This window comes from Nestor notabilis, unplaced genomic scaffold, assembly GCF_000696875.1.
Source record: "Nestor notabilis isolate BGI_N333 unplaced genomic scaffold, ASM69687v1 scaffold3215, whole genome shotgun sequence".
In the NCBI taxonomy this organism is placed as follows: domain Eukaryota; kingdom Metazoa; phylum Chordata; class Aves; order Psittaciformes; family Psittacidae; genus Nestor; species Nestor notabilis.
In genome coordinates this window covers 2,465-29,751 of record NW_009927730.1, presented here as the reverse complement: position 1 = coordinate 29,751, position 27,287 = coordinate 2,465, and the positions used below count along the sequence as shown (strand labels likewise).

At 39.3% G+C, this 27,287-nt stretch overlaps 1 protein-coding gene across 1 annotated transcript in view; it reads left to right on the top strand.

Annotated features, from left to right (window-relative positions):
• LOC104405449 (ankyrin-3) overlaps positions 1-24,411 on the top strand; it is a gene marked incomplete at its 3' end in the record, with an annotated part of 65,906 nt that extends 41,495 nt beyond the window's left edge. The window contains exons 11-22 of the mRNA XM_010014174.1: positions 485-583; positions 1,872-1,970; positions 4,158-4,355; positions 4,877-4,975; positions 5,708-5,806; positions 9,300-9,497; positions 11,595-11,693; positions 20,556-20,654; positions 20,744-20,842; positions 21,238-21,333; positions 24,074-24,146; positions 24,349-24,411. Of these exons, the coding sequence (XP_010012476.1) occupies positions 485-583; positions 1,872-1,970; positions 4,158-4,355; positions 4,877-4,975; positions 5,708-5,806; positions 9,300-9,497; positions 11,595-11,693; positions 20,556-20,654; positions 20,744-20,842; positions 21,238-21,333; positions 24,074-24,146; positions 24,349-24,411 (1,321 nt within the window). The remainder of the gene's footprint in view (positions 1-484; positions 584-1,871; positions 1,971-4,157; positions 4,356-4,876; positions 4,976-5,707; positions 5,807-9,299; positions 9,498-11,594; positions 11,694-20,555; positions 20,655-20,743; positions 20,843-21,237; positions 21,334-24,073; positions 24,147-24,348) is intronic.
• Positions 24,412-27,287: the final 2,876 nt, after the last annotated feature.

Below are 27,287 nucleotides of genomic sequence, written 5' to 3'. Positions count from 1 at the left end.
TCCTTCTCTCTCTCTCTCCGATTGGTCTTTTATATCTTATATAAGGGCAGTGGTGCAGATTTGTGATGTTGATAGTGTCACAAGTTCCTGAGGGAAGGGGGAATTGTCTTTAGTCCATGTCATCTGTGTCTATACCTCCCTGGCTGGATGCCACAGTTTTGAATTTCCTTTCTCGTGGAGAAACAGTGGGGATGGAGTTCACCACTAAGTTCAGTAGACCTTTTTATTCATCCAAAAGCAACTGGATTTGGTGGGGACAATGGACGCCACATCTTTTTTGCATTCGCTTAACACTCATAGGTGTTTCCAATTCTGTGTGCCCTTTAGTTTAAGCATATGGTTATGTTTTTGAGAAGATAAGATCCTCTCAGAAGAGCAAGCACTTGGTTTTACTTACTTTGGAATAGCTTATTTTCTCACCATGGCATTCTTGTAAAGGAATGTGGAAGTAGGTATTTAAATTTGATTTTGGTTTGGTTTTCAGTCGGGCCTAACTCCAATCCATGTTGCTGCCTTCATGGGACATGTAAATATTGTATCACAGCTAATGCATCATGGAGCATCACCCAACACTACCAATGTGGTGAGTAACACGTTTTCTCTCAGCATGGCAGAACTGTGAATTGATTATAATATTTGGGAGCAGCACTGTTGTGAAGAAGCACCTAAATCTGGTGTTTATCATTCACGTCTGTAATAGTCATAGCTCCTACTGGAATCATGGGAAAGTTCAGCCTGTTGACTCCTGCTTGGGAGATGCTTGACAGGTTGAGGAAACCTCAGAAGAGGCTGATGTTCAGCTGACTCTATTCTCTTTATTTTCTGACGTGAAGAATGTGAACATACTGTAGCTCCTCATATGTGATTTTTGAGACGTGTACTTGACTGTTGAGCACTGCTTTCCCAGGACCCTGGGGGTCTACCATTTAAGGAAAGTTCTGCTGCTATCAACAGATTGCAGCAGATTGTCAGGACATATTGCTTGTGTCCATACAGCCATACAAATGTGCTTTTCTACTGGATGTGCGCTGTGTGCCCTAAGGCTCCTAGGATGTGTAAGAACTGAAGTCATTGTTAGATGGATATTCAAAAGTTGGGAAATAGGAGGAAAGTAGAAACTTGTTGATCCTTTTTAACAGTTTGTGCTCTAAAATCTCCCTTTCACCTTCCATACACAGAAGCATTTAGAAGACAAGCTTCTATTAAGGTCTGCATCTACTAATACTATTAGTTTGTATAAAAATGCAACACCATTTTTAAGTTAGCAGGTGTTTGCTAAAGGCGTACCGATGTCCAAAAATACAAAAAGCGTTTTTTCTCCTGAATTTATTCTGGTTTCCTTGGATTTGTCTTTCATAAAATCAATGAAACCTTAGATTGATGTATGCAGTAATGAATTTTTTCCTCTTGTTCACTCATCTCAGTGCTTGTTAGATACCAGATCATAGTAGGGGCATAGCGCATAGCAGGAGGAAAGCCAAATATACGTGTGTCTGTATATACAAAATTTGAAATAAATTTTTTGTTTGACTAAACTAGGCCCTACTTCAATAGAGGTCCATTTTAACACTGTGAGTAAAATGCTAGTAAACACAAAAAGTGGCCTGTCTCTTTTCAGCAAAAGACTAGTGACAGAGGCACTTTTGTTTTGGGAAGCTGACCCTGAAATAAACTGCTCTGTAGTATACTGCTTAGAGGTCAAATATTGACTTCATCTCCCATCATGCTCACAGACAACTACTGCAAAATATTCTAGTGGAGATTATTCTGAACTGGGTCACCAGTATTTTTGTATTTATGAAACATGTTGGGATTTGTTTTCTTGTAGTGTGTTTTTAATGACATTTTTTTTTTTTGCTGCTGCATGCTAGAGAGGAGAAACGGCGCTGCACATGGCTGCCAGAGCTGGCCAAACAGAGGTCGTTCGATACCTGGTACAAAATGGAGCCCAAGTGGAGGCTAAAGCTAAGGTAAGGTGATGGTCCAGGTATTATAACCCTAGATTATCTATATTTAGCAAAGAAAGGAATGTCATTCATCTTGCATGTGTCTTTCAGCAAGAGAAAGGGAGATGAAGCCAGGGACCTTGGAGTAATGACCACTGATACTTTGTTATGTATTCTTACTGTAGTCATGAGTGATCTGTATGTAAGAAAGAAGACAGGAGATATCACACTGATACCATGCCCCTTTTTTGGGGGGACGGGAGGGAGGGTGTCAGCTTTTGACATAAACAATTGCGTGTTTGAAGAGTTTTGGTTTGGGGTAGGAAGCAAGGAGGGGGAAGAACGCCTCAAATTTGCTTTTATTTCTGCAAAACTCTAAATCCTAGGCTGCTGGTGTCTCCCATCATGATTCTAAAGCATCAGCCTATGTGCATTCAAAAATAGTTATACTGCTAAAGAACACCTCCTAAAGTAAGAAAGCACAGTGAGGGGATGTAACATAGGGCTGGAAAGAAGAAACAGAGACTATAGAAACAATCGCAGCTGGGGATTATAAGGGGGGAGGAAAAAGAAATGGTCAAGGGCCACTAGAGAAACATGTAAAGTTATGGAAATAAAAAAGTTCCAGACAACAGACAAGGAAAGGAGATAACTGGGTGCAATAAATAGCAATCTCATTAGGTAGACTCAGGATTTGGCTTTGTTTTTGGTTTGTTTTTTTTTTTTTTCAAATAGTGATTAAATTAATACAGTTTCAAAGAAATATATTTTTTGTTGTGAATCTCATCTGTGACTTGGCTCACAAATAAAGTTACTGGTAAGATTATCTACTTACAAGGAACTCTGACCAATTATTTATAGCAGTTACACTTCATATCTGAAAGCAGTCTGACAACAGAAGTGAATCATGTGGTCTGTAAATCTCCAAAAACAGGCTTGAAAGTGAACAGCCCACGCTCAGAAACACAATCGTGCAAATCTTTTCTATTTAATTAGTTTGTGCAAACTGCTATTGCCTTTGATCAATTTGTTATCATAAATAACAACTAAATGCAAGTAGTAGATTATACACCAGTGCTAACATCAGCCATTAGAAATTTGTGGGAAATAGGCATAAACTGGAAACATCTAAGAACCATAAAGGGTTTCTACCAGTCAGAAAATTTCCCTGCAGAGAAGCGGCATTCACATCCTGACACTTTGATCCTGAATCCCAAAGGTGTAAAATCACTGTTGTAGGATAGACATGGGCAGAAGTCTCTAACAGAGAACACCCCAGAACTACTCTGCTGCAGGACATAAGGTAGCAGTGCTTAAAAGGTAGGAAGTTCAGCAGAGAAAAGTGGGGTCAGAAAGATATTTGAATAGATTTATGAGGAACAGGGAAAAATACTCAGAACAAGGTCACAAACAACCACAATGTTTTCACTGAAGGAAAATAAATAAACAATGAGACTCACAACAAGGCAACCCCTGTACTTAAAACTATTAGGATTACTGTGTTCTGAATGGCCAGTAAGAAAACAACAGTCAATTTCAGCACCATGCTTTTTCTTCAGTTACATCCACTGTAAAGTTATCTGCAAAATACCAAACAAATTGTTCACCAGTAAAAAAGCACAAAATATGATACTCAATGCAAGTTACTAGGCAATAATATGCTAAGCATCTCAGTATATCCCAACTAACAACAAGGTGTTAAATGTTGCTGGGAATTGTAAATGAGATCTAGATGTAAAGAATAGAGCTATGCATTCTCTGCATTTTAAGAAAGGTCTCAAATTCAACTGGAAACTCTATGCACCTTAGTGGCAAAACAAAGCAAGGCAAATACAGATTATAAAAAAAAACCTGGTCACTTTATTTACTGTTATAGGTTACTTATCTGTCTGGCATATTTTCTGGTGCATCAACAAAGCACAAGGTATCTTTATTATATGACAATAAGAAAGGCAGTGTGCAATATTCACTATTGACCTCAGTAGAATTAATGCTCTGGAATACCTGTCTGGAATATTTTCTGGTACATCAACAAAGCACAAGGTATCTTTATTATATGACAAAGACAGTGTGCAATATTAACTATTGACCTCAGTAGAATTAACGCTCATCTGCAATTTTGGAAAGTGATAGAATCAGAACAAGTATTTTTAGTCAAAATATGAGCCTCAATTTTCTCATGTAGGACTCTGTTGTTCCCTTTGTGTTTAGGATGACCAAACACCACTGCACATTTCTGCTCGACTGGGAAAAGCAGATATAGTACAGCAGCTGCTACAACAAGGAGCATCACCAAATGCAGCTACAACATCTGGCTATACACCCCTGCATCTTTCTGCTCGAGAAGGACATGAAGATGTAGCTTCTGTTCTTTTGGATCATGGTGCATCTTTATCTATCATTACCAAGGTAAGGGAGTTGCAAAAGTGATAGCTTCAGTAGTAAAATATTCCTGCAGCAAGTGCTGCTTGTGAATTAAATGCTACAAGAGTTGAATACACATGAAAATAATGTAAGAATGAGCTAAGTTTTATTAAAAGGGTACATAGCTTCATGATTTTACCTTAGAGTCTGATGTATAGCATATCCCAGTGGTCAGACATGCATTTTCTTGGAATGAAAGAAATGCAGGGCAGAAATTCCTAACAGGAATTGATAAGCTGTTACCCAGCCTTGTCCTTGGGTCTTTGGTGGTGCAAAAAAAGGAACTGACTCTTCCCTTTTTACAGTTGTTTTAATGTAGATAAGGCTTTGCCTTGCAAGGAAGGGCCTTCAGACCTGCCAGGCAGATGGTAATCTGCAGACTCGCTGCCTGTACTCAGGGCTATGTAAGGGGATGGATGAAAACAGCAGTACCCTTGTAGATCAGAGACAAACCTTACCTTGAAAGAGAATGCACAAGGCTGCTATGTAACTGCTTTCTCTTACAGAAAGGATTTACTCCTCTACATGTGGCTGCAAAATATGGGAAAATTGAGGTAGCCAATCTCCTGCTTCAGAAGAATGCATCTCCTGATGCTGCTGGAAAGGTAGGACAGAAAAAGCCACTGCCACTTGCACAGCAAGTACTTAAATGCACGTTATAGTCTAATAATATCCTTCTAGGTACTTACCATGACACTAATATACACAGCTTGGGAAAGGGTTTCATGTAATATTCCAATACCTGTTGAGGCTGTCAAAAGCCAGCAAACTCTTGACAAAAGTGACTTTTATTGTCATTAATGGACAACAAAATTATGTCCTTTTTGTACCCATTCAGGGGAATGGAGACAAACCATCTCCCTACCTTCCTGCCCAGACTATTTACAGTCTTTATCAGAGTATTCAGGCAGCTGGCTCTTCTCCCCCATGTCTCATGACACAGGGAAAAGCCCAGTAGGACCTCAAGCTTTTTAAACTAGGCCAGCTTGGATTTTCACAGATCCAAGGGGCAGTTTACTTATCCACTGCAGTAAAAGAAAAACATTACCGAGGGTATGACCTCAGGGTCAAAATTCCTTACCTGCTCTGTCCTGAGGTCTGCACAGATACGTGCTTCTCTGTTCATCTTCACTAGGAAAAATGAAAAGGGCTTTCACTGCTCAGTAAGATTTTCAAATCTCTGTTTGTTTTTTGATTCTAAAGTTATCAAAGACATTGAGTGTATGAATGAATAACAAATGTGTTTTTTCACCTTATCTCCTCTGATTCTCCAAGCTTTTAAGTTTTCCCTGGAGAGGGTCTGTAACAGCACTTGTTTGTTCTGCATGTGTTTTTAGAGCGGTTTAACACCACTGCATGTAGCTGCACACTACGATAATCAAAAAGTGGCACTCCTACTGTTGGACCAGGGAGCTTCACCTCATGCATCTGCCAAGGTACAAGTACTGGCCACTCTGGGGGAGCAATACTTAAGCTTTTTGTCTCAATCTATTCCCTGTCTACTTGTGTTCTTTCTAGGCTGTATATGCTTGCAATTACAGGGAGCTCAGTGACATTGTTTATTAATGTCTTACAACCACATAAAGCTGCTAGAATAATTCTGCATCTGAATAAAACAGCAGTAAAAAAGCAAACATGGGTGTAGAAATATTTAAAATCTTTAGTTTAAGTAAAGTTCAGTCTAGGCGAATAATGTGTCTTGCTTTCACTTGTCTGGTCTCTTTTGTACCTTCTCCCAGACAGCCAACTGAATATTGTTGCATCTTAACATCTCTGCAGGGCAAGCTTGTAGTTAATGCCTTGCTACAGGGGTGTAGTTCTGTATTATGCCACAGGATGACTTCTGAGGCATGATACGTTTCTCAGTACAATGTACATAATTATTAATGTGCTTCACAATACTTCTACCACAGTGTAAATGCACTGGTGAGAGAATAAAACAAGTAGTCTCAGCCCTGCAAATTACTGTAGGCAAGACAACACATAGTGTAAGATTTCAGGGAGTCTGAAAGAATAAATTGGTAGTTGGACGGCAGCAACAGTAAAACAGGATGGAAGTGTATATGGATTCAGATGGGGTAAATACAGTGTAAATGCCTCATCTGAAACAACCCAGACACATTCCTAAAATCACTACCAAAAAAAAAACCAACAAAAAAAAAATTAGAAAAATGAGAGCTACTGGAAAAGCTAGTATTGTAGATAGACGTGTCCCCTTGATTGCCTTCCTCTCACACATGACTGAATACAGCCATAACACTAGAGGCCTTCTGCATGGCTAAAAAAAGAGGATGGAGCCTGTCGTACGTGGTAGGTCCAGAGTTTATAGTGTGAAGGAAAGGAAAGTTAAATAAACATGGATAGCCAGCAGCAATGGCAGAGTTTAAAATCAATAATGTCAATAGTGGCAATCTGGAGAGCAGTGCCCCAGGAAGGGGAGTGATCTCTGATCTTTCACTACTGCAACACAGCACTCTTGAATGCCACTGTGGGGAAGAAAAGGCCTTCTGAAGGCCTGACTGACCCAGTTTTCACTGAAAGAAACCGTCAGTGGAAGCTGTGCATCCTGTAAGGGCAGGGATTGCAGCAGCCACTGCCCCAGGGCTGTCCAAACCAAGGTGGAAGCACTACAGGCTACGGAATAATATTGCACAAACTCATGTGTCACCTTAGCTTCCCTATCTGTAACAGAACAGTTTTGCAGCTGCCACTTCAGGCCTTCAAGTGCCAGCTGTAACTTTTCCTAAAATGAAGCATTTGTTAGTATTTTGCAGCAAGTGATCCACAGCGCACCGAGTGTCAATACTAAATGAAATTAACGGTAGTGTGTTTGTTGCCTTGGGCACCCACTGTGCAGTCATCTGAAAAATGATGTTGGTAACAGCAGATGATTTCCCATTTCTTTTGTAAATGTGGTCTAATAAATAAATGTGTTACATCGTATCTCATTATTGGCTCCACAGTTAGTTTCATCAGCAGTTGCTTTTTCTGTGACGCTCCTGTCTTTAACACTGATCTTAAGAGTGGCTCGTTAGCCTGGCCTGGCAGCATTTGCCTTGAAGAATGATCAGTGAAAGGGTATGGGAAGTGGTCATGTCACAGTACAGCAGTGTGATACAGTTATTCTGGTGAACCATTCTTCCTTTTAGAGGCCAAAATTAGGCTTCTGCCTAATTTTTATCTGGCATCCACTTTACAATGCTTTTCTTCTGCTCTCCTCCACCCCCTCAAAGCCTCAGTTTTTCTCTATCCCTTTATCTTTAGCCATTTTCCTTTTTCCCCTTTTACTCACTGGTAGCCAGAATAACCCAATATCCTTCCTTCTGAACTTCTCTGTTCCCTTCTGCATCTATGCATAGTGGCAAAGTACTTATGAGGAGAAAATGCAGTCTGAGACTGAGCTGAATTTCAAGTTTTATTTCTCAGCTCTTTTTTTGCCTTCTCTTGGCAACCTGCTGCTTTCCATTCCACTGAAAGCGATGTATGCCTGTTTCTGAGGAAAAGGCTTGAAATCTGCATTTGTCATTTTACAAAATATACATGAGCTTCATTTAAAATACACACAGTTTAGCGTACATGGACAATTCGGCAAGTAGTTTTTAGGATGTAGTAAGTGTCCGTGTGGCAATGGCTGATTTTCATGTCAGTCTTGCGCAGGAAGTCTAACGGGAGGATTGTGTTTGTTTTTCCTGAAGCATTTTATCTTCAAAGTAATAATTCAGTGGTCATATACTTCCCTTATTGGTCATGGCATTGTGTTTCCTGGGTATCATTTTGAAGTATCTTAGTATCTAAGGTCTGAACTGAATCTGAATTTAATTTTGAAGATTACACAAACTTTTCCATGTGGAGTTAGTGCTGTGCATTTCTCACTTCTAGATTGCTATTAAAGCTCTCTTGTAATTATTTGATGCCTCTATGTATTTATTCTTTGGTCCTACCTGCATTGCCTTGCATCTGTTGTGACCTGCCTTCTCGTATAGTCCAGTCCTGCTGTCCCATGAGGCACAGGGAGGAGCCATGCCAGGTGAATGCTTTGTGCCTTTAGATAGGTTTTAGTGGGCTGTGTAATCTGAGATGCACATGGTACTTATGATACCGTATAAAATGGCTTATGCTTACAATCTCATTCCCTCCCTCCCAGACCTTCTTCCTTAGTCACATGGATACATTTGCTATTTGCTTTAAAATGAAGGCTAATACATTTCTGAAAGTCAGAAAGTTATTGGTTAGATGAGCATCCCAATCTGTACCAAAAGCTGGGCTTACCTTAGTCCTTGTTTTGGTATCTTGCATTAATCAGTTGTTTATATTTATATCCATTTATCTATTTTCTGCCAAATCTATCCTTTTTTAGAATAATAAAATGCATTCATTTTTATTTTTAGTAGTGGGCTCACTGGGTACACATCTTAGAATAAACTAATAAGAATGCAAGACTCTAAAGTTATATGCTTTAATTTTCCCTTGTTCTGAATGAAAACAGCCTGTCAGTAAGGTCAGGGTAAATTCTGCAAGAAAGGCTATATTTTATGTACATAATACTTTCATTCACGCTGGGAAATGGGAAAAAACCCAAACAACAACAGCTGTTCTGTGTTATGAACACACATCCTGCTCTTCTGTTTGTCAAAGATTTTATGTACATTTAAGGAAAAGTAGCAAATGTCTTGCGCTCTTCTGAATAGATATTTTTTCCCAAATTTGAAAGGTTCTTTCAGAATGCTCCTATTTGTATCAATACTTTCAAAACCAAATTGCTTAAAGCTCTGATACATTAATTTGTACAAATAGTTATATTGTATTTGACTATGTTTGACAGGATTTTTAGAACTAATGACTTACTTTCATAGTGTTGGGTAGGTACAGGAAAGTGATTTATCACATTGCTCAATGAGTAGCTTGCAACAAAGTGCTTTCTATTGACAGAATGGCTATACGCCACTGCATATAGCTGCCAAGAAAAACCAGATGGACATAGCAACTACACTGCTGGAATATGGTGCTGATGCCAATGCTGTAACCAGACAGGGTATCGCCCCTGTACATCTTGCCTCTCAAGATGGCCACGTGGACATGGTGTCATTGCTTCTTACTAGAAATGCTAATGTAAATCTTGGCAACAAGGTAAGTGTTCCCCTGCTTGGTTCTAAGGCAATAAACAGACATGGTGATGAGAAGGATAGTGGCCTGCAATTAAATCTTGTCCACTGTGATTTGAGACAGTTTGAAAGCCACTGCAGGTATTTGAATACACATCATCATTTCTTCTAGCAAAGAGAGTAGCATGCAGCATGCCACATCACATTGAATGAAATGTATTTCATAGTACCTGGGTTTTGATGATAGCACATGCTTTCTTCGGCATTATGCTAGTCTACCAAAACATGATCAGAGAGAAAATGTCTTCCTCTCCCCAGCAGTTAGTGGGGTTGGCACATGTCATTTATGAGTCTCTAGGTATATGCCTGCGCATGAAACAGTGGTAACAACTAACTGATTTTTTTAATGGAATAATAATAGCAACTTTGTCTGAGATTTTGTTCATTAATATAAGTGATTCTTTCTGCCCAGGGGGTGTTCCTTAGAGCACCCCCTTTCTCCTGGGAGCAGAAAAGGGAAGTTGATAGATTTTAGTTTCTATATGTATGAATTTATAGGCTAGTAAGTCTGCTCTATAGCAATGTTTCTGGCAAATGTGCAGCCTTCATTCTTTAAATGGTCCACTAGACATCAGAGATGCTGTAAAGTGTGGTTACAGCATGGATTTATGTGACTGAAGTAGAAAGGCAAGAGACAAATTTTTCATGGAATATATTTCTTATTCTCAGCAGGTAGAAAAACGCTGTGTCCTCAGAGGCCATGGGTGATGCTGCAAAGGGCTGCTGTGTTTTCCTGTTTCTGACTTTATAGTTTGGTTATTTTGGGGCCCTCCTTCAGGAAGCCTCTCTGGCAGATGTTGATCTTTCTCTCAAGTCTCAATCAAGTCTGTGGGCTTATTCAGTGCAGGATGGACTCTGTATTCCCACAGGGCAACTTGCCATGTACATAATTTGCGTCACATTGGCTATCACAGTTTTGCTGCTGATGCTAATAGAGAGACCATGATTACAGCTGCTTGGCATTTTGGTTCAGTTCCTCCAGAGGTTAATTACCTGCAACATCCTTCAATCTGTTACCATGCAGTTGTAATCTCTAGTTTCTCATTATGCTGATAACACCACTTTTTGAAAATAGTTCCTCCTGTACTCACTGAGGGGTGCCTATTTCCTTCAAGCTCAGCACCTACAATTGAAGCCAGATATTTAAAGCACACTAACTTTGAATTTTGCAATAGGAATAAAAAGAGCATTTGCTTTCTTCAGGATCCACAGAATGGTTGGGAGCTGTATGCTCAGAGCTCCAGGGTGGGCGCTGAGCATTTGTTAAATCTTTTTAGAAGGCTTGGTCCATAATATCCAGGCTCCACCTGCTCTTCTGTCACTGCTGCCAGAGGCAGTAGGAACAGGAGAGAAAAAGAGCTGTGATTTGCAAGTAAAGGATATTCTTTCCCATTCCTAACAACATTGTGTCAGCAGATTCTCTCTTCTACCCTTTTACCTCAAGTCTTTTATGTGACAGAAAGTTGAATAGCTTTCTGAAGTTTCAAGGATTTCAGATCTGAAGTTTCAGATAAGAAAAATAAGCTATCCAAAAAGTAAGTGTGTCAGTACACACCATCTAGCAAGTCTTTATACTTCCTGGGCAGAGACAAATGGACCTGCTCTTACAAAAATGTAGTTTTATCTTTTCTATTTTAGTTTGAAAACAATCAAGTAGAGGACTAAAAGGTAATGATAAATCTGAGGTGAATGCTACTTCTAGAAAACTTGTAGAGGTGTAAACAATAATTCAATGTTTATTTTAAAATAAAAAGTGCATTAGTCAGGAGGTAAAAGCATACTATATGACTTTTTTCTGAAAGTGCTATAATTTGCTATCCCACAGTTAACACTGCATGAAGAAACACTCCTCGTGTAAAGGAAACAATTTCTTACTGGCTTTCAAATTGCATTTTCTTGCAAATCAACCCATGTTATTAGGAAGTACGTTATACAGTGAAAGAGGAATTTATAATTTCTTTAAATTCAGTGGGATGTTTTGAGTCTTACTGATACCTGAATTTGCATATTAGTATTCATGTGCCTCCTCTGAAGATTATTACTTGTTGCTTCTAATTTCCAGAGTGGACTGACGCCACTCCACCTGGCTGCTCAAGAGGATAGGGTCAATGTAGCAGAGGTTCTTGTTAATCAAGGAGCTGCTGTTGATGCACAGACCAAGGTAAGAACTCCACTGCCAACATGTACTATTTCCTTTCAGGGAGGCATCAGCCTATACACTAGGAATAATAATGAATTTCAGAGTGAAGCTGAAATAACAGCAGAGAAGCATCCCCTATAAAAAATATCATAGAATATATTCTGAAAACTGAAGATATGTAGGCTTGAGTGTTTAGGTTATACTCAGTCTTGGAGCAGTAAGCTTATTTCTTGCCAAATATTTAGATCAATATAGATTTAGATTGTATCCTACTATTGTGTTTCACTGAAGGTAATTGTGATTGAACTGTTTTTTTATGTAAGGACACTTTCAGAAAAGCTTGATCTCCGTCTGCAGAGAGTCATATATCTTCTACCGTATGCATGCTCTCATCTGCTTTTGTTATTTTTTAAATGTTGCATGTACTTTCCATTCAGCTGACAGTAGAAACAAAACACAGGAGAACTGTTACTTATAACATCTTTATTTACAGCAAGGGAAACAATGTAAATGCAGCGTAGGCATTCCTGGCTAGAAAGTGGCTAATACTTTTTCCAGTGACTTAAGAGACTTTGTGAAATGAAGTTGTCTCCTCTCTATGAGATGATATTAAATAGCCATCCATAGACACGATCCTGCAAGTAAACCCATTGTTCATCTGTAAAGATTACCCCCTACTCCTACAGCTTGGCTCAGCCTTTATGGCTGGATGCCTCTGAATTTCTAAGCCTCTTTGTTTTGCCAAACATAGTGAGGCGACCTATTTCATCACACGGGTACATTCTAGGGAACTGACATTTTCTGTTGTCCCAAGTTCATACTAGACCATTGTTCTCCTGATGGTAAACATTAACTTATTAGGTTGTCAGTATATATTGCTCTACTCTACCTTCAAAAATAATATTAGAGATGAAACATTTAACTCTTGAGGACAAATTTGAAATTATTTATCACAGTTATCTAATACGAAATACATATATGCAATGACAGTCTGTTTCAAATATACTTATCTGAAAATAGCTCTGCCTAAAGTAAATATTTGGACTTTAAATAAAAGACCTGGTTTTCCAAGGTGTTTCAGGATGGCTTTTGAGACCCCAAGCAATGACACCTTCCACTCTGCACTATTGGTTTTAAGAGTGATGTCATGAGTAAATTCCAAAAGCCCATGTACAAATGGGTTTATGCACACTAATGGTTTATACAGTGCTCCAAATTTAATGATGATGATCTCAGTATTGAGATCATACAATACATTCTTCGTGCATTGTCTCAGGGTCATTCCTTTAGCTGGGTAAGAAATCAGTTGTAGCCAAATACTTGGATTGTAGATGATCAAATCAGCTAAATTAACCAATTCTCACAATTGACCTGCACACTTTTTGCAGGGTAGCAGCTTTCACAGCTGTTACGTGTATGCCACAAGTCACCTGCTGTGCTTGCATTCCATAAACGTGCAGGTGTGTCAGACTGTCCAGCAATATTGTCATTCTATCATCACACTGACATCTCAGAAAGATCTTAATCCATCATCATCTCTGGCTGCAGCTCCACTGATTACAATATGTGGCAGAGGGAAAAGTCACTGTTACGTGATTTTTCTACTGTGTAATTCCATCTGTACCAGCTACTGATTTCAGTGCCCTTATTCTGACATGAAACTGAAATAGCTCTCCTGAAATCCAAGGACCTTTTCCAGTTTTACACTTTTGCAACATATCCTCAGCCAATATTTTACAGATGAATCAGTCTGGGTTCTTATCATTTATTAAATCACCCAGCAGTAGACGAGGTCTGCCCTGTTGCATTCTTTGCATGATTTCCTCAGATGTGTGTGGTTGCTTTTCTGGAGATAGTTCCTACCTGGTTTTGGTTTCTGTAGCAAGACATTGCTCTTTTAACTTGGTCAGAGCTGAATTGCCTCCTAGCCTGTACAACTTGCCTATGAGTGTTTGCCTTTCTCCCACTCTTCTCTGTCCCACAAATAGTAAGTCGTCTAAGGAGACATTTACACTGACAGGTGCAGGCAGTCACATGTTCCCTTTGCCTGCTCTCCAGTGTCCAAATAGGATCCAGTTCTGGACTGGTGGCCTTTTAGTCACATTAGCATGGTGGAAACATCTGAGATACTTTCACAGCTAAGAGGCAGGGCATGTTTGCTGGGTCCCAGGGCCCGCCTGGTGCAGTTGCACAAGATGTGTACTGATCTTTAAGCCTGGCAGAGTGGCAATGTGGTGGAGCACACACATGACTCTAGAGACACACAGAAAAGGGGCTTCAGTTTGTAATTCACAGGTCTCCTCTGGTGGGAGCTAAATTTCTTAATTGCATCTCTGACGGTTGAACTAGTCGGTAGGTAAAACCATGCACAAGGAAAAAAGCAGCCATGTTTGACTGTCTGCAGCATGAATCATGTCATCAGTAATAATCATATAATTTTAAAGAAGCCAGCAGTAAGTCCCATGTTGTTCACCCTCATTCCTCAGTTAAATATGGAACTAGTGAAAGTAAAGAATAGTTTCCCAGTACATATTTGCTTCCATGGGACTGCCCTATAGTTGTCAGGAAGTGGGGCAGGGACTCTTAGGTCAGAGAGAGTCATGGTGTATTTAAGCAGAAGTACTTTGTAGCGTGATAAACCACCTGTCTGGGAAAGTGTGCATTATTAATCCTGTAGATAGGCCTTTGTGGTGAAGAACACGCGCAATGGCTTGTTCGCCTGCTTACCATGCCAGTTTGCCCTCTGCTGTAGAGGACTGTGTGCTCCTTAGGAAAAAAGTGCCTATATGCCTTGCAAGATTCTGTTAGAGTGGAGTGAGCTTCATGCTTATTCTCTGGCTTCTGCAGAGTCCCATCTGCTGGGTTTGTGCAGCAGTGAGCCCTCCAGGCTCCACGTAGTCAGATACATAGAGGTTTTCTGCCAGATACCCACTCACTACTGCCTGTGATAGAAAAAAAGTGCCAAATGAAGTACCATGTATTCAGGATGGAATAGTTTCTAGATAAACTGATGATCATCTTGAGTTCCTAGGGTAAGAGCTGGCAAGCTCCAAACTTCTACAATGGAGGAAAAGTGTAATGCTGTAAGAACTACCATACCCTGACTTCATGTTCTATACAGGTGAAGTTTAGTTGATTGGCTTGTAAAATAGCAGCTCTGTAGTTACAAGCTCTCTTGTTTAGATAGATTAACTGTTCTATGAGAATAAAAGGTCTGCATGCTGTCTCTAAAACCACAGGCCTTGGGGAGCAAGATACAGCAACAGCTGACGGCTTTAAAAGCACTGTTGCTACGCTTGCATGTTTGCATGATACTGTCCAGGATGTCCAGTTCAGATTCATTACTTTGGACATACAGTGGCAGAGATGTGGCCATCTGTGCCTTAAAGGTCAGTAAATCTGTGTAGCTTAGAGTGGCATTATAACGGGGATGTCCCCTGCCAGCAGCATCACCACTAACCTTCTATTTTCTTCTCTTCATGTCACATCCATACACTTTTGTCACCTCAATTATTGTGGTCTAGATGACTATTCATTAGTCTTTTTTGTTGTCATTGTTGCTTCTTCTTTGTTTACATTCTCTCCTTATCACATTTCTCTTTTCCCCAAGTTAGGGCTCATTGGTTATATCACTCCAGCACAGTATCTGTCAATAGAGGGAGAACACTTAGCATCTTAGCAGGTCAATCAACTTCTTGAGTAGGAACCAAAGAGCTATCATATTCCCTTCTCGTACATGTTCTTTAATCATCATTTATATATAACTTACACTCCCTATGAAAATATCTAGAGTTTGCAATTCTGACATATGGGAGTTCTTGCTCCCTCTCAGCTTCTAAGGGCCATATACAAAATTGGTTTTTTTCAGGTGATTAGAGAAGATTGGACAGAAACAAGTTTTGTATCTCAATGCTATTGCATGGAAGAAAAAGATGCAATACTACAGAAAATCTCTTGTACGGGAGATTAGTCTGTATGATTAAGATCAATTCTGGCTCTAAAAATCATGAACATTTTGAAAATTGCTCTCAGACCTGAGCTGTCTGTGGTTCTTTCTTGAGGGAGTTTCCCTCCCAAGCCATTGCAAATTTTTTACTGGACTTTGTTGTAGAAGAAGGCATGAAAGGAAGAATATTTGCTGGATTTGAAGTCCATTTATTGATGGTGTTATGGGATCCTCCTGGTTCTGCTGCATCAATTAACTAAATAGCCTCTAATCCCAGAGCAGCAGGAGTCTGTCTCAGCACTGAAGAGTAAACAACAGTGATTTAGTGTGCCAGAAGTAGTGCTCGAGGGGCCACAATGCTGCTCCTGACGCTTGAAGATGAGATTTTGATATGTGGTTTTAAGCTTAGCCACATTAGACAGAGCTCCAGTTAATAAGCTAGAGAAAAGACCTTATCTTAATATGCAAGAAGCAAATAATAAAATGGTAGAAAAATAGCAACACTAAAATGTACTTCAGGTGGTGCAGCTTCAGAGGTGCTTCAAAACTCTTCACATTTAGAAAGCTTTAAAAACTGAATGTAGTCTTCACAGAAGGCATGTTAGTGTCCTCCTGCAAAGGCAGCAGGTTTTGTCCATTCTGACATTACACTGCTGTTTCTGAATGTAGGTATGTTAAAGAGTTTTCAATACTGAAACTCTGTGTTATACAATGTCATACTTAACACAAGGAATGTTCATCTTATACACAGTATTGGGAGTTAAAAAATCAATCTGAAGCCATGGCTGCAAGCAGGTAATCCTTCTCTGGTGGTCATGTTGAGTGTTTAAAGGTTATACTGGTGCACGTGATGTTGCTTTTGTTGCAGGGCTTTTGTGCTAGGGGTTGGCATGGGTAAATATTGTTTCATGGCTCAGCAGGTCTCCACATGTCATTTTTCAACTATTTATCATATTGGATAGTGTTATTGTAGGATACAGTGTTACCGCAATGGACTGGCAAAGGAAACCTGATGAGAGAAGAGTGCTGGTTCATTCAAGGATGAAGAGCAGGGTTTGGAGCTTTGATCTCAGTGCGGGTCATTTTAATCAGACAGTTACTACAGTGCATTTGGTGTTGGGCTTCTGCTGGGGAAACTGATGGTCTCACAGTCCCTGGTTGATGACTGTCTGGAAAATAAATCCAGTATTAAACTGTCTTTTGTTCCTAAAACTGTAGTGTTGGTGGGAGATAATGGTGGCTGAGAGGTCATGATGTTCTTTTGCAGGTTGAGCTGGGCTTTTTATTTCAGGTTTATTCAGGGAGATTTATTCAGGTCTGCCTGCCTTGTTCTGACAGGAGCCCCATTACATACCAGCCTGAGTGCTGCAATGGTTCGTAACAGCAATCCAATTTTTCCATTGTAATATCTAATTTTCAGATGAAGAAAGAGATAGAAAGGAGGTTGGGAGGGTGGAAAGAAGTATCGAGAAGAATCACTTTCATACAAAACACTCATATACAGATACCTTCAGTATATCTTCATGGTACATTCTCTCTCTCCTTGGCTCTTGGTATATGCTCAGTTGTTACCAAGACATTTGCATGGAGATTTCCAGCCTAATAATGTGCAATAATGAACCTTGCAAAGTACCGCAACATGTTAGGCCTTGATTCAGCAAAGCAGTGAAGTCTGTATAGAAGTGCACATAGATTTGCCTGTTTCATTCTATCAAGGCTGGATGCCTTTGTGATCTCTGGATCTAGAGCATTTTCTAGCTTTATCAACAATAATACTGTAGCTTCATTGTCTGACATTTACAGCAGAGAAACAAAAACAGAGCAGCTTGAGAGTCAGCATGACTAGAAAGATGCAGTAATTCAAGCTGTTAAGATTTATGGTTATTGCCAGTGGAAGATATTAAAGTCATTCACTGATATGATATACAAGACTTGTGATAATTTCCCTCAAAAAAAGGACTTTAAGGGCAAGAGAATAAGGGATGCTTTGTCTTTGTGTGTTCCATTAGAACTGAAAAGCTCAGGATTTCTGATTTTTTTTTTTTTTGGCACTTATTCTTTTGGCTTTTGATAAGCCCTTCCCAGCTGCTAACTCCCATATTGCTGCTCATTCTTTAAAACAGCTAGAAACAGCATGGCAGCTGACTGCCAGAAGGTGATGCATGTTAGAGCTGTGTTAAAGAAAAGCCCTGATTTTCTTGGAAGCAATTTCTTTAATACTAAGATGCCTAATAAGTCCCTTGGCATTTTGCCAGTAAATATAACTGAAACTAAACTGCTTTGCAGAAATGTGTATAATTGTGGGGTTGGGGGGTGGGGTTGGGTCTGGATTTGGTTGGTCTTGTTTTGTTTAAATTATTAGTGGTTTTCTAAGCAAAATATTTCTATATTTTAATTATGTAGAGCTTGAAAGTGGCAGGCTCAAGTATCCATGAGAATTACCACTTTTATAGTTTATTCAGTTGTGTAATTGCAGAATCTGCCAGTTGGAGAGTTAACAGGGTATCTATTTTCCATGAGGATGTTGGGATACGTATATATAAATGTTATACCTTCCTGAGCTAGAAACAGTTGAACACTGGAATCTGTACTGTAGCTGAGAAGCAAAGGATATCCTTTCTGGGTCTTGGGCATTAAAAGGACATTTTGCTAATTAATTTTATTTTGACCGATGTCTTCATTACAAACTATAAACATGAACGATGTCCTCTGGTGGCTGATGAGGTCTAACATGCCCACTGAGATGTGACCCGCCATGTCAGATCTCCGTCACTCTGCTGTCAGTGACTGTGTGCTGCATTAGGCACTGCCTCATCAAACACAACATGACATGACATGACCACAGGGTATGGCAAACTTAAAAGAAAGCTCTTGGGCCCCTCCAGGGAGCTCAGACAAGAAACTGGTATTTTGCCACAAGGCTAGCAGGTGTCCATATCGCTACTCAGGACTCAAGTAGTGCCTGTAGCAGAGAAGCTGCCGTTCAGTGCATGTTCCTCCATTTGCCATATCTGATCAGGCCAGCAGCACCAAAAGCTTGGGAGGGAGCCTCCTTCAGCTTCAGCTCTGGGACACAAAGAGCTCTAACAGGGAGGATAGTGACCATATCACTATAGAAATCTATGGTTTCAAACATACATTTGGATGGGAAGGAGGAAAATTTTTTTGTTAGTCTATGATTTAAACAGCAGGCTGGTCAGGAGGGACAAAGAGCATCAGTAATTTTTCCTGTAGCCATTTATGAAGGTACCACATGTAAATCTCTGTATATACAAATTGTAGAAGGAAATTGATGTTGTACTGCACTAAGTGCCGGGCATTTGATAGCTCCTTCTTCAATATTCATTGTTACAAGCTAGGGAAAGGAGCCTTTACAGATCACTTCAAAGCAAAGATTGATATCAGCTGTTACTGGTTCCCCATTACTCTCCAGATTTTAATGTTTTAGGGTTATTATCAGGGGGTTCCCAGCAGGTGGCCCTTGACTTTGGATTTCTTCTCACCAGTTGGTTTTATGTTGTTGGATTTCCGTTGACCTTGCAGGTCATGTTAAGAGGCCTGTATTTTGAAGGAGGAGAAGGGGATTAAGTTCTTCTATGAGGAGGTTTCACAGCAGGGTGTTTGGGTTTTTTTTCCCCACTTATTGTTTTGATAGCTTGGCCATGTTTCAATTTAAATTTATTTTTGGACATGTAGGAGCAGGGCCGTAAAAGCTGTGTTCAAGGTGAGTACACTCAGCATTCTGCTGAAGACTCAAGACTCTGGCCAGCTTAGGGAACTCCATAAAATTCAGACCCCGGGCACTGCTAGGAAGCTATTAGGCCAACCCTAAACTAACAGTAACTGTAAGATGAGGTCCCAGTGTTCAGTTAATGATGATTACATTTTAGCTAGTTCTTAGGCTCTTACCACTATGTACAAGTATTCCATGGGAAAAGTTCCTCGTAGTCATTTGAAATCTGATACAATGATCACATAAGTCAATGGAAAGTTTCGTTCTGCTGATGCCAATGGAATTTGGATCCGGTGCTGTTTCTGGCACTGATTAACTCGTCCTGGTTGTCAAAGCTGATAGTTTCTTTAGATGGCAAATGGTGTATAGTCAACTGAATAAAAAATACACACCCTAATTTAAAGTAACTGGCACAGCTACCATATTCTAGCACATATTAAATCAATTGAAATTAGGTAACCTTGTGTGAAGTAGTATCTGAGGCAACAAGACATGAAGAAAATGGTATGTCTAAACCCATGGACACTTCAAACTTCCCACTAGTGGAAATAATTCACATTTGAGGTTTTCTCTTTCTGCCTTTCCCTCTGTCTTTCTAGCAGCTTTGACCTCACAGTTTAAGCATGTGGTGTAGTGTTGGTGTCTACACCCTGGGCTGACCTTGGACTTGTACAAAGGAAGGATGATAGGCAGCTTCTAACTCTCTCTGTGTTGTCAAGCATTGGAAAAGGCTGCCCAGGAAACTGGTGGAATCACCATCCCTGAACTATTTAAAAGAGGTGTAGATGTGGCACTTAGTGACATGTTTAGTGGTGAACATGGCAGTGCCAATTTAAGGGTTGGACTTCATCTTGAAGGTCTCTTCCAACCTAACTGATTCTATGATTCTATGAAAAAAGTGAGCTCTGTCCCAGAGAACTGATAGTCTGGCCATTAGACAGGAGGGGAAATTTTTAATCAACATTGCATGAGTTGAAGATTACAGAAATACAGGGCATTCAGAGAGGTTCACTAAGAACGGGACTTGAAGGCACATTCATGAGAAGTGTGGGGTTTTTCCAAGGTTGGAGGATTTTTTGCATAGGCTGAAGAAATAAAACTTAGCAGGATTTTTGCTGTTTCATATCTGGGGTTTTTTTTGTTTTTTTTTTGTTATGGGATGTGTAGGATATTCACATGTTCTAATTGCTTATGTTCATTCTAGATGGGATACACGCCTTTGCATGTTGGCTGCCACTACGGAAACATAAAAATTGTTAACTTCCTTCTTCAACATTCTGCAAAAGTTAATGCCAAAACGAAGGTGAGTTTTCCGCCTGTGCCTCACTCGTTATGTGGAGGCAGCTTGTGCGCTGTGCTCACTGCAGCCTTTCCCTTTCCCTGCGTCCGCAGAACGGGTACACGCCGCTGCACCAGGCTGCGCAGCAGGGGCACACCCACATCATCAATGTCCTGCTCCAGAACGGCGCGTCGCCCAACGAGCTCACTGTGGTAAGTGCAGAGGGGCCACCGGGAGGCCGCCGCTTCCCCCTCGGGCTCAGTTGTCCCACCTCGCATAAGGCATTTGAGCAAGGGGAATGTGACAAACGTGACTGGTGGGAGACGAAAAGAGCAGAGAAAGCCTATTCCCATCACCCCCACACCCTCTATGCCATCATCTCTTCCAAATTATAACAGCAAACATCTGAAAATCTTTCCATTTTCATCCATTTCTGTTAAGACTTAAAAACTTCGTTATATATCCTACTACCCAAAACATATTTTTCAGTCACCAACATGCTAACATTTATTTGGCCTTTATTGTGCATTCTTCTACAGTTAATTAGCAGTTTCTACACTCTTCCTTACTAACATTCAACTTTTGCTATAAATGTTTCAATTTCTAGAATGGAAACACTGCCCTTGCCATCGCAAAGCGACTTGGCTACATTTCAGTCGTTGACACATTGAAGGTGGTGACAGAAGAGACCATGACTACAATTGTAAGTACAGCTTTATTCAGTAGTGAATGGAAGAATTTTTCCTAAGCCAGTGTTTTCAGCTTTGTTTAGTTACATGTCTACTGAGATTCCAGTAATTTCCATCTATTTCCTTTTAGCAGTATAAAGTGGACATTAAGTCAAATATGAGCAATATATTTTTAACGTAGTAGACACTATTAGGATGTATGCAGAAAGAGTATCAACCGAGCAAAAAATGAACAGTGTTAATGACTGGTCATAGCTGTCATGTTTTTCCACACAGCTTGTTGTTTAAGACATAAACCACATGAATATGAGCCAGTTTATGGTTGAAAAGACATTCCTACACATTTGTGTAAATAGACGTTGCTTCTGCCTTTTCAGAGGGTTTGCCAAGGGACCGTCGTATAATGGTTTTTATTTGGACTGAGAGGACCTATTCCAATCTAAGAAGTGGTTGGAATTGACTTTAAAGCAACTCATTGCGTAGTTTCTGGCATCTTCAGAAAGATGGTGAAAGGATGTCTTCTACATGCAGCCACAGTCAGCTCCTGCAACCCCAGATATCTATTTGCTGACAGATACATGAACTCCAGCTCGTCTGTCTTACCTCTGAGGGAGGCTTTTTGCAGTGTTAGCTGGGAGAGATTAAAGGGGCTAGCAGTGATCAGTTATTACTGGCTATCAGAAAAATGACGATTCACAGAATCCGAAATATTTCTCAGTTCTTTTGTTCACTAACATTTTGACAAATTGCTCTATGAAGAAAACAGTTTTCTCAGGTGAGGAGCCTCCATGTACCACCACAGTAGTAAAGCCAAAATTGGGTCTTAAGACTCTACATTTAGAGCATTTGCTCCAAATCTGCCTTTTCCTTTCTGCAACTTTTTTTTTCTGATTAAAAAGAAAAAGATAAGTATGTGCACTTACGTATTTTTAGGCATATGAGAGACAGATACATATATAAAAAAATATATATATATACGGGTAGCATAAATTTGACTGATTGCCTAGTATACAACTAGGTAGCTGCAGGAAAAGTAAAACCACATTGTTATGCTAAGAACTGTAAATATCATGAGGTTATTCTTAGCTTGTAGAACCAAGAACCTGGGGGAGTTTGTGCTGCATAAGGTGACTGATCATTTATGTTCTGCTGATGAAGAAGAGTAGGGAGATGGTGGGTCAGGCTGTGAAATATCCGAGAAGAAATGTTAGATACTGAAAGCCCTGTACTACCCAAATACCTGTTCTCAAGAGAAGCCTGGAAATAATTTCCACTAAAATCAGAATATTCTGCTTATCAGTCACAAGTGTGTAATTGTCAGACTTTGGATGCCTAGAATGAAAACTGATTTATATATTTTATTTAATGGTCTTAGAAATTCAGTTTGAATGCTGAGTCTTATTTTTTGAGGCTTGTGGCTAAACAACTCCCAAAGGTAAATTTAATGAAACCAGGGATGAATGTAGCTAATTTTATTATAATTTATGCTCAAACACCAATTAAAAAAATCCAGGAGTGCCTGAAAAAAAAAATCCTAGGATTTTGCTAATTTAATGGCAATTTGTTAAAAATCTTTGCAAGTAATTCCCACAAAATGAAACAAGTGTGAGGCTTTTCACAAGTTTTGTGATGTTTGAGCATGCAGGATCTATTCTGCGTATACCAAGTGATGGCAGTAGCCCCAGAAACAAAAACTGCCAAATGACTGTTCATAAGGCCAGAGAAAAACTGAAATATTTAAAATACATGAAAATGGAAAAGCTATGTTATCCTCCTGAACTTCTTAATCATTTCTTATTTGTATATGAAGGCTGAGAAACAATGGTGTTTAAAAATAATATAAAATATATTTAAACATATAAATATAATAGAAACCTCCTCTAAAGATAGGAGTGTTTTCTGGTGCAAGGTTTGTTCTTAGTTTGTTTATGTTTTATTTGGGTTTTTTTTAATTGCCCTGCACTCCTTGAATGGTAACTCTGCAGGGTGTGACCTAAAACTTCACCAGTGCTTGTTGTGCTGTGCACCAGCTGGAGAGTAAAATGTGCACGAGTGTGTCGTCCATGGGATACACAGGTACTCTAGGAACAGGTTTCAGGCATTCATAACATTTTTTTTCTGCTTTTTTTTTTTTTAATATTGGTTTCTGAGTCTGAATTAGTATAAACATTAGGATGAAAATCTACCACCCAGTTCTGAGTGTCTTTCACACATGCATTCGTTAAGGGGTATCATTTAGCTGCATGTGTTTACAATTGTTCTCATTTGTGGGAAAAACACATAATTCATGCTGAGGCACCTCTGAAAAAAATCACACAGCCTGCTCTCCTTACTTCTAATGACACAGGACTTCTCTCAGAAAGTTTAGTTTAAATAGGGATTACATATTCCCACTCAAAATTTTGATAACTATTTAAAGAGTTCTTATTAAACCCCTTAACAAGAAACTCTTTTCAGTGTATTTGTTTCTTCCGTTGATATAGTCATCTTCTGGGCTTTCAGCTCATGTTTTTTCTGTAATGAAAATGTGAAAATATTTTAAAACACAAATAATATTGCCTATTTCTGTAGTCTTTTTAAATATATAGTTCAATGCATCTATAAAAAGGAAAGTTAGTAAGAAGACAAAAAAAGAAATCTTGATTTGCTAACTGCAGATAAAAATATGTCCTACCTTGCATTTACTTTTTAAAATAACTAAGTTTTAAGAAAAAATATACCTGTACTCTGAAATTATTGTTTTGTCTTTGACAGACTGTTACAGAAAAGCACAAAATGAATGTACCCGAAACGATGAATGAAGTTCTTGATATGTCTGATGACGAAGGTATTAAAAAATTTAAAACCCCTCTTCCTTATTTTAGAGTCTTTTGCTGTTGTAAGAAATGCTTGTTTAAAAAAACAGCCACCAAACAGTACTAATTGGATATGGTCTTTGCACAATTGTTATTGTTTTACGTTGATTGTTTTGTTGACACATTGATAGTCTATGCTTTTATTTAATTATTTTGTTTATTTAAATCATACAGTTCGTAAAGCCAATGCCCCTGAAATACTCAGTGATGCTGAATATTTGTCAGATGTTGAAGAAGGTATTTGTGCATTTTTGTATTGCAGTGATACTTAACCCTCTTCCTTTTACTTCATCTGAGAATTAATCCTTTCAGATCATTCTCTTATTATCTCACTAACAATAATTTCTGCTTAACAATTAAGAATACCGTCAAAAATTCTTTGAGCTATTGCAGATAATCCTCTAATGTTTTCTGAATTTCTTACTCCCAAATTTTTAATCAACTTACCTTCACTTTCCTGGAATAGTCCTTTTGCTGCTGCTTCTGTAAATTAGAGAATTGTTTTATTATTGTAAATGAATAAATAAATATTGGACAAAAGGGTCAGCTATCAAAACACTTTTGGAGAAACAGCTGGTAGTGAAAGTGAATGGCAGAAGGAATGAGGGTGTTTATTGGGTTTTTTTGAATTCTTATGTGAATTTAGCTCTGAAACAGTTGATTTACATTGATAGTGGACCCTCAGCCTGGAAATAAGTATTTTTCAGAGATATTTTTATGGTTTTCTTTTTAGTGGGGTTTTTTTTAATAATATTTCAGTCATGACATTCAGTAAAAATACATCAGATAACTTTTGTCCTGAATAAGGAGGGTGCTGCATTGGACTCAACGTGTTGGTGTTTGTAATCTTAAGGAAGTACCCTGAAGCTGAGATTTCATCTGTATCATCCTGCAGAGTGACATGAAATCTGTGAGTGGCAATAAAGCCCTCTGTTTTCAGTGTTTCCAAATAAGTCTCCTGAGCTATGGGCACTAGCAACCTGCCTGACCCAGCTCACTCCTCAGTGCTGAGCAAGTTTGATATGGCTTCAGTGGTCCTCAAGTATTTAAAACTCCTCTGGCAACTGCTTCCTCCTGTCTACCAACAAGCCCTGCTAAGACCTCCCTGGTTTGAATGTGCAGGAGTCTGTGAGAATTTCTCCAGGAACTGCAGGTTTCCAGAGGCCAAAGCAGGATTAGGTTCCCAGGTGACATTCAGAAACAGGAAGGCCTTGAGTTGATGAAGAAGACAGTGCCCTGAAGGCATTTTTATGAGTCCCCATTCACTTGCATTAAAGCTGCAGGTTTTTTCTTCACTAGTAGGAAAACAAGTGATGGGGTTCAATTTTCTTGTGCTTCTTTAGTTAATCTCTCTTTCATAAGGTCTAGTGATATATTTGCTTTTAATTTTTATAGCATTTAAGCAGTAAGGTGTAAAAGATATTTAGTAAGTTTATTGTGTGCAGCTCTTGTTTAATTCATGAATTGAGGCTTTTGGTTTGTTTTCAGCTTGTCATTCTGTTCCCATTGCTGCAGTTCCAAATGGATACTATTCTTACCATACACCTGTGTTTTCCAAACAACACTCTTAAGCTATTGTACTGCTCAAATATGTAGTGTATTGTTTTTACTGGCTGAAACACTGACGCATAATCGTGTTAGTTAATAGAACAGTAGCTATTGCTGTATCCCACTGCACAGCATGTGGTGAGGTACAAATGAGGAACACTTCTATGTGAAATCTGAATATTAGAACAAAAGTTGTGAAATGTGTCTTTTAATGTATGAGATAATTTTTAAGGCCAAATCTGTGGAAGGCTTTTATAGTCACTGACTCTCAGTTTTACAAATAAAAATCCAACCAAACAACAAAAACCCAACAAACCAACAACAAAAGCCAACCAAAAAAAAAACCCAAACAAAACCAAAAATTAGGAATGCAGGTAATGCAATCAATTCCTTACCTAGAGACTGTGTTCTGCACCCATGTTGTTACTAGTGGAGCTAAGAGACTAGTTTATATGTAACAAGGTTATTTTCGAACCTAAGACTGCAAGGAAGCTCTGAAATCAAATAATAGGTATTGTATTAATCTGTGCTGAAGTATTTCAGTGTGCAAGACATGTAATGAAATACAGGCTCTTGAGGTAATAATCACTGACCTGTCTCTCTTTCCTAACTTGCACATCTGTAAACACAATATACCAACACCCATCCCCACAACACCTCAATATTGATAGGATATTTATATACAATGCATCCACTTTCACCAGTCGAAATAAATATGCAGTGCACTCTTAACAAGTCTTACAGCCAGGGAGCTAGTTTCCAAGTGAGAGAAGGGCACAAATTTACCACCCAAATCCGAGTTCTCCCTCACTTGGCTAATGTTTGTGTCATCAGCAAAACTCTTCAGTGAGAGAAACTTTTTTAATGATTTCTCAATATGCCACAATCCTCAAGGTTTCTCTCGTAAGAGAAATTTAAGGCTTGGAAAGTAGACTCTCAGTCAGGAAACTGTTTCCTTGTGTTTATGTCTTGCTGCACCCACTAAATAAGTATTTATGTGGAAGTTGTGTAATTTCTTTTCCCTGCAAGAAGTTTGGTTTGGAGTCAGACTGGGTGAGAGGAGAGATATTTTCTTCCTTTTCCTAGACTACTCTGGCAAATCTGCCCAAAAGACGTTGAGTGTTGGGAAACCACAAAAAAGAAATGGCGTTTTTTTTAAGACATGAATACGATTTTGTGGGAAAAAAATGAAGGCTCATCTTCATATGTAGTAGAAAGTTTGTAGAAGAATATAGAGGAATTACAATGCACACTGAACATGTCCTTTGCTTTTATTTTTAAAGAGATTGCAAATCTCTCAAATGTGAAACCTGAGACTGCAGGAACTGGGTCTTTCCTCTTTACTGTCTCCAGATGCGAGCTCGCACCCCCACCCTGTGCAGTTGGGAGCCCTACCGGTGCACCCTGTGGCCATGGGGCTGGTGGAGAGTGGGGCATCAGCCATTCTAAAGCACAGCCTGATCAGTCCGCTGAAGGTCTGGAGGGAAACCTCTCCTTTGCTGTCACATGCTGAGCCTTGGAGCATCCCTCTGAGTGGATGCAAGAGCTTTAATCTGGTGGAGGAA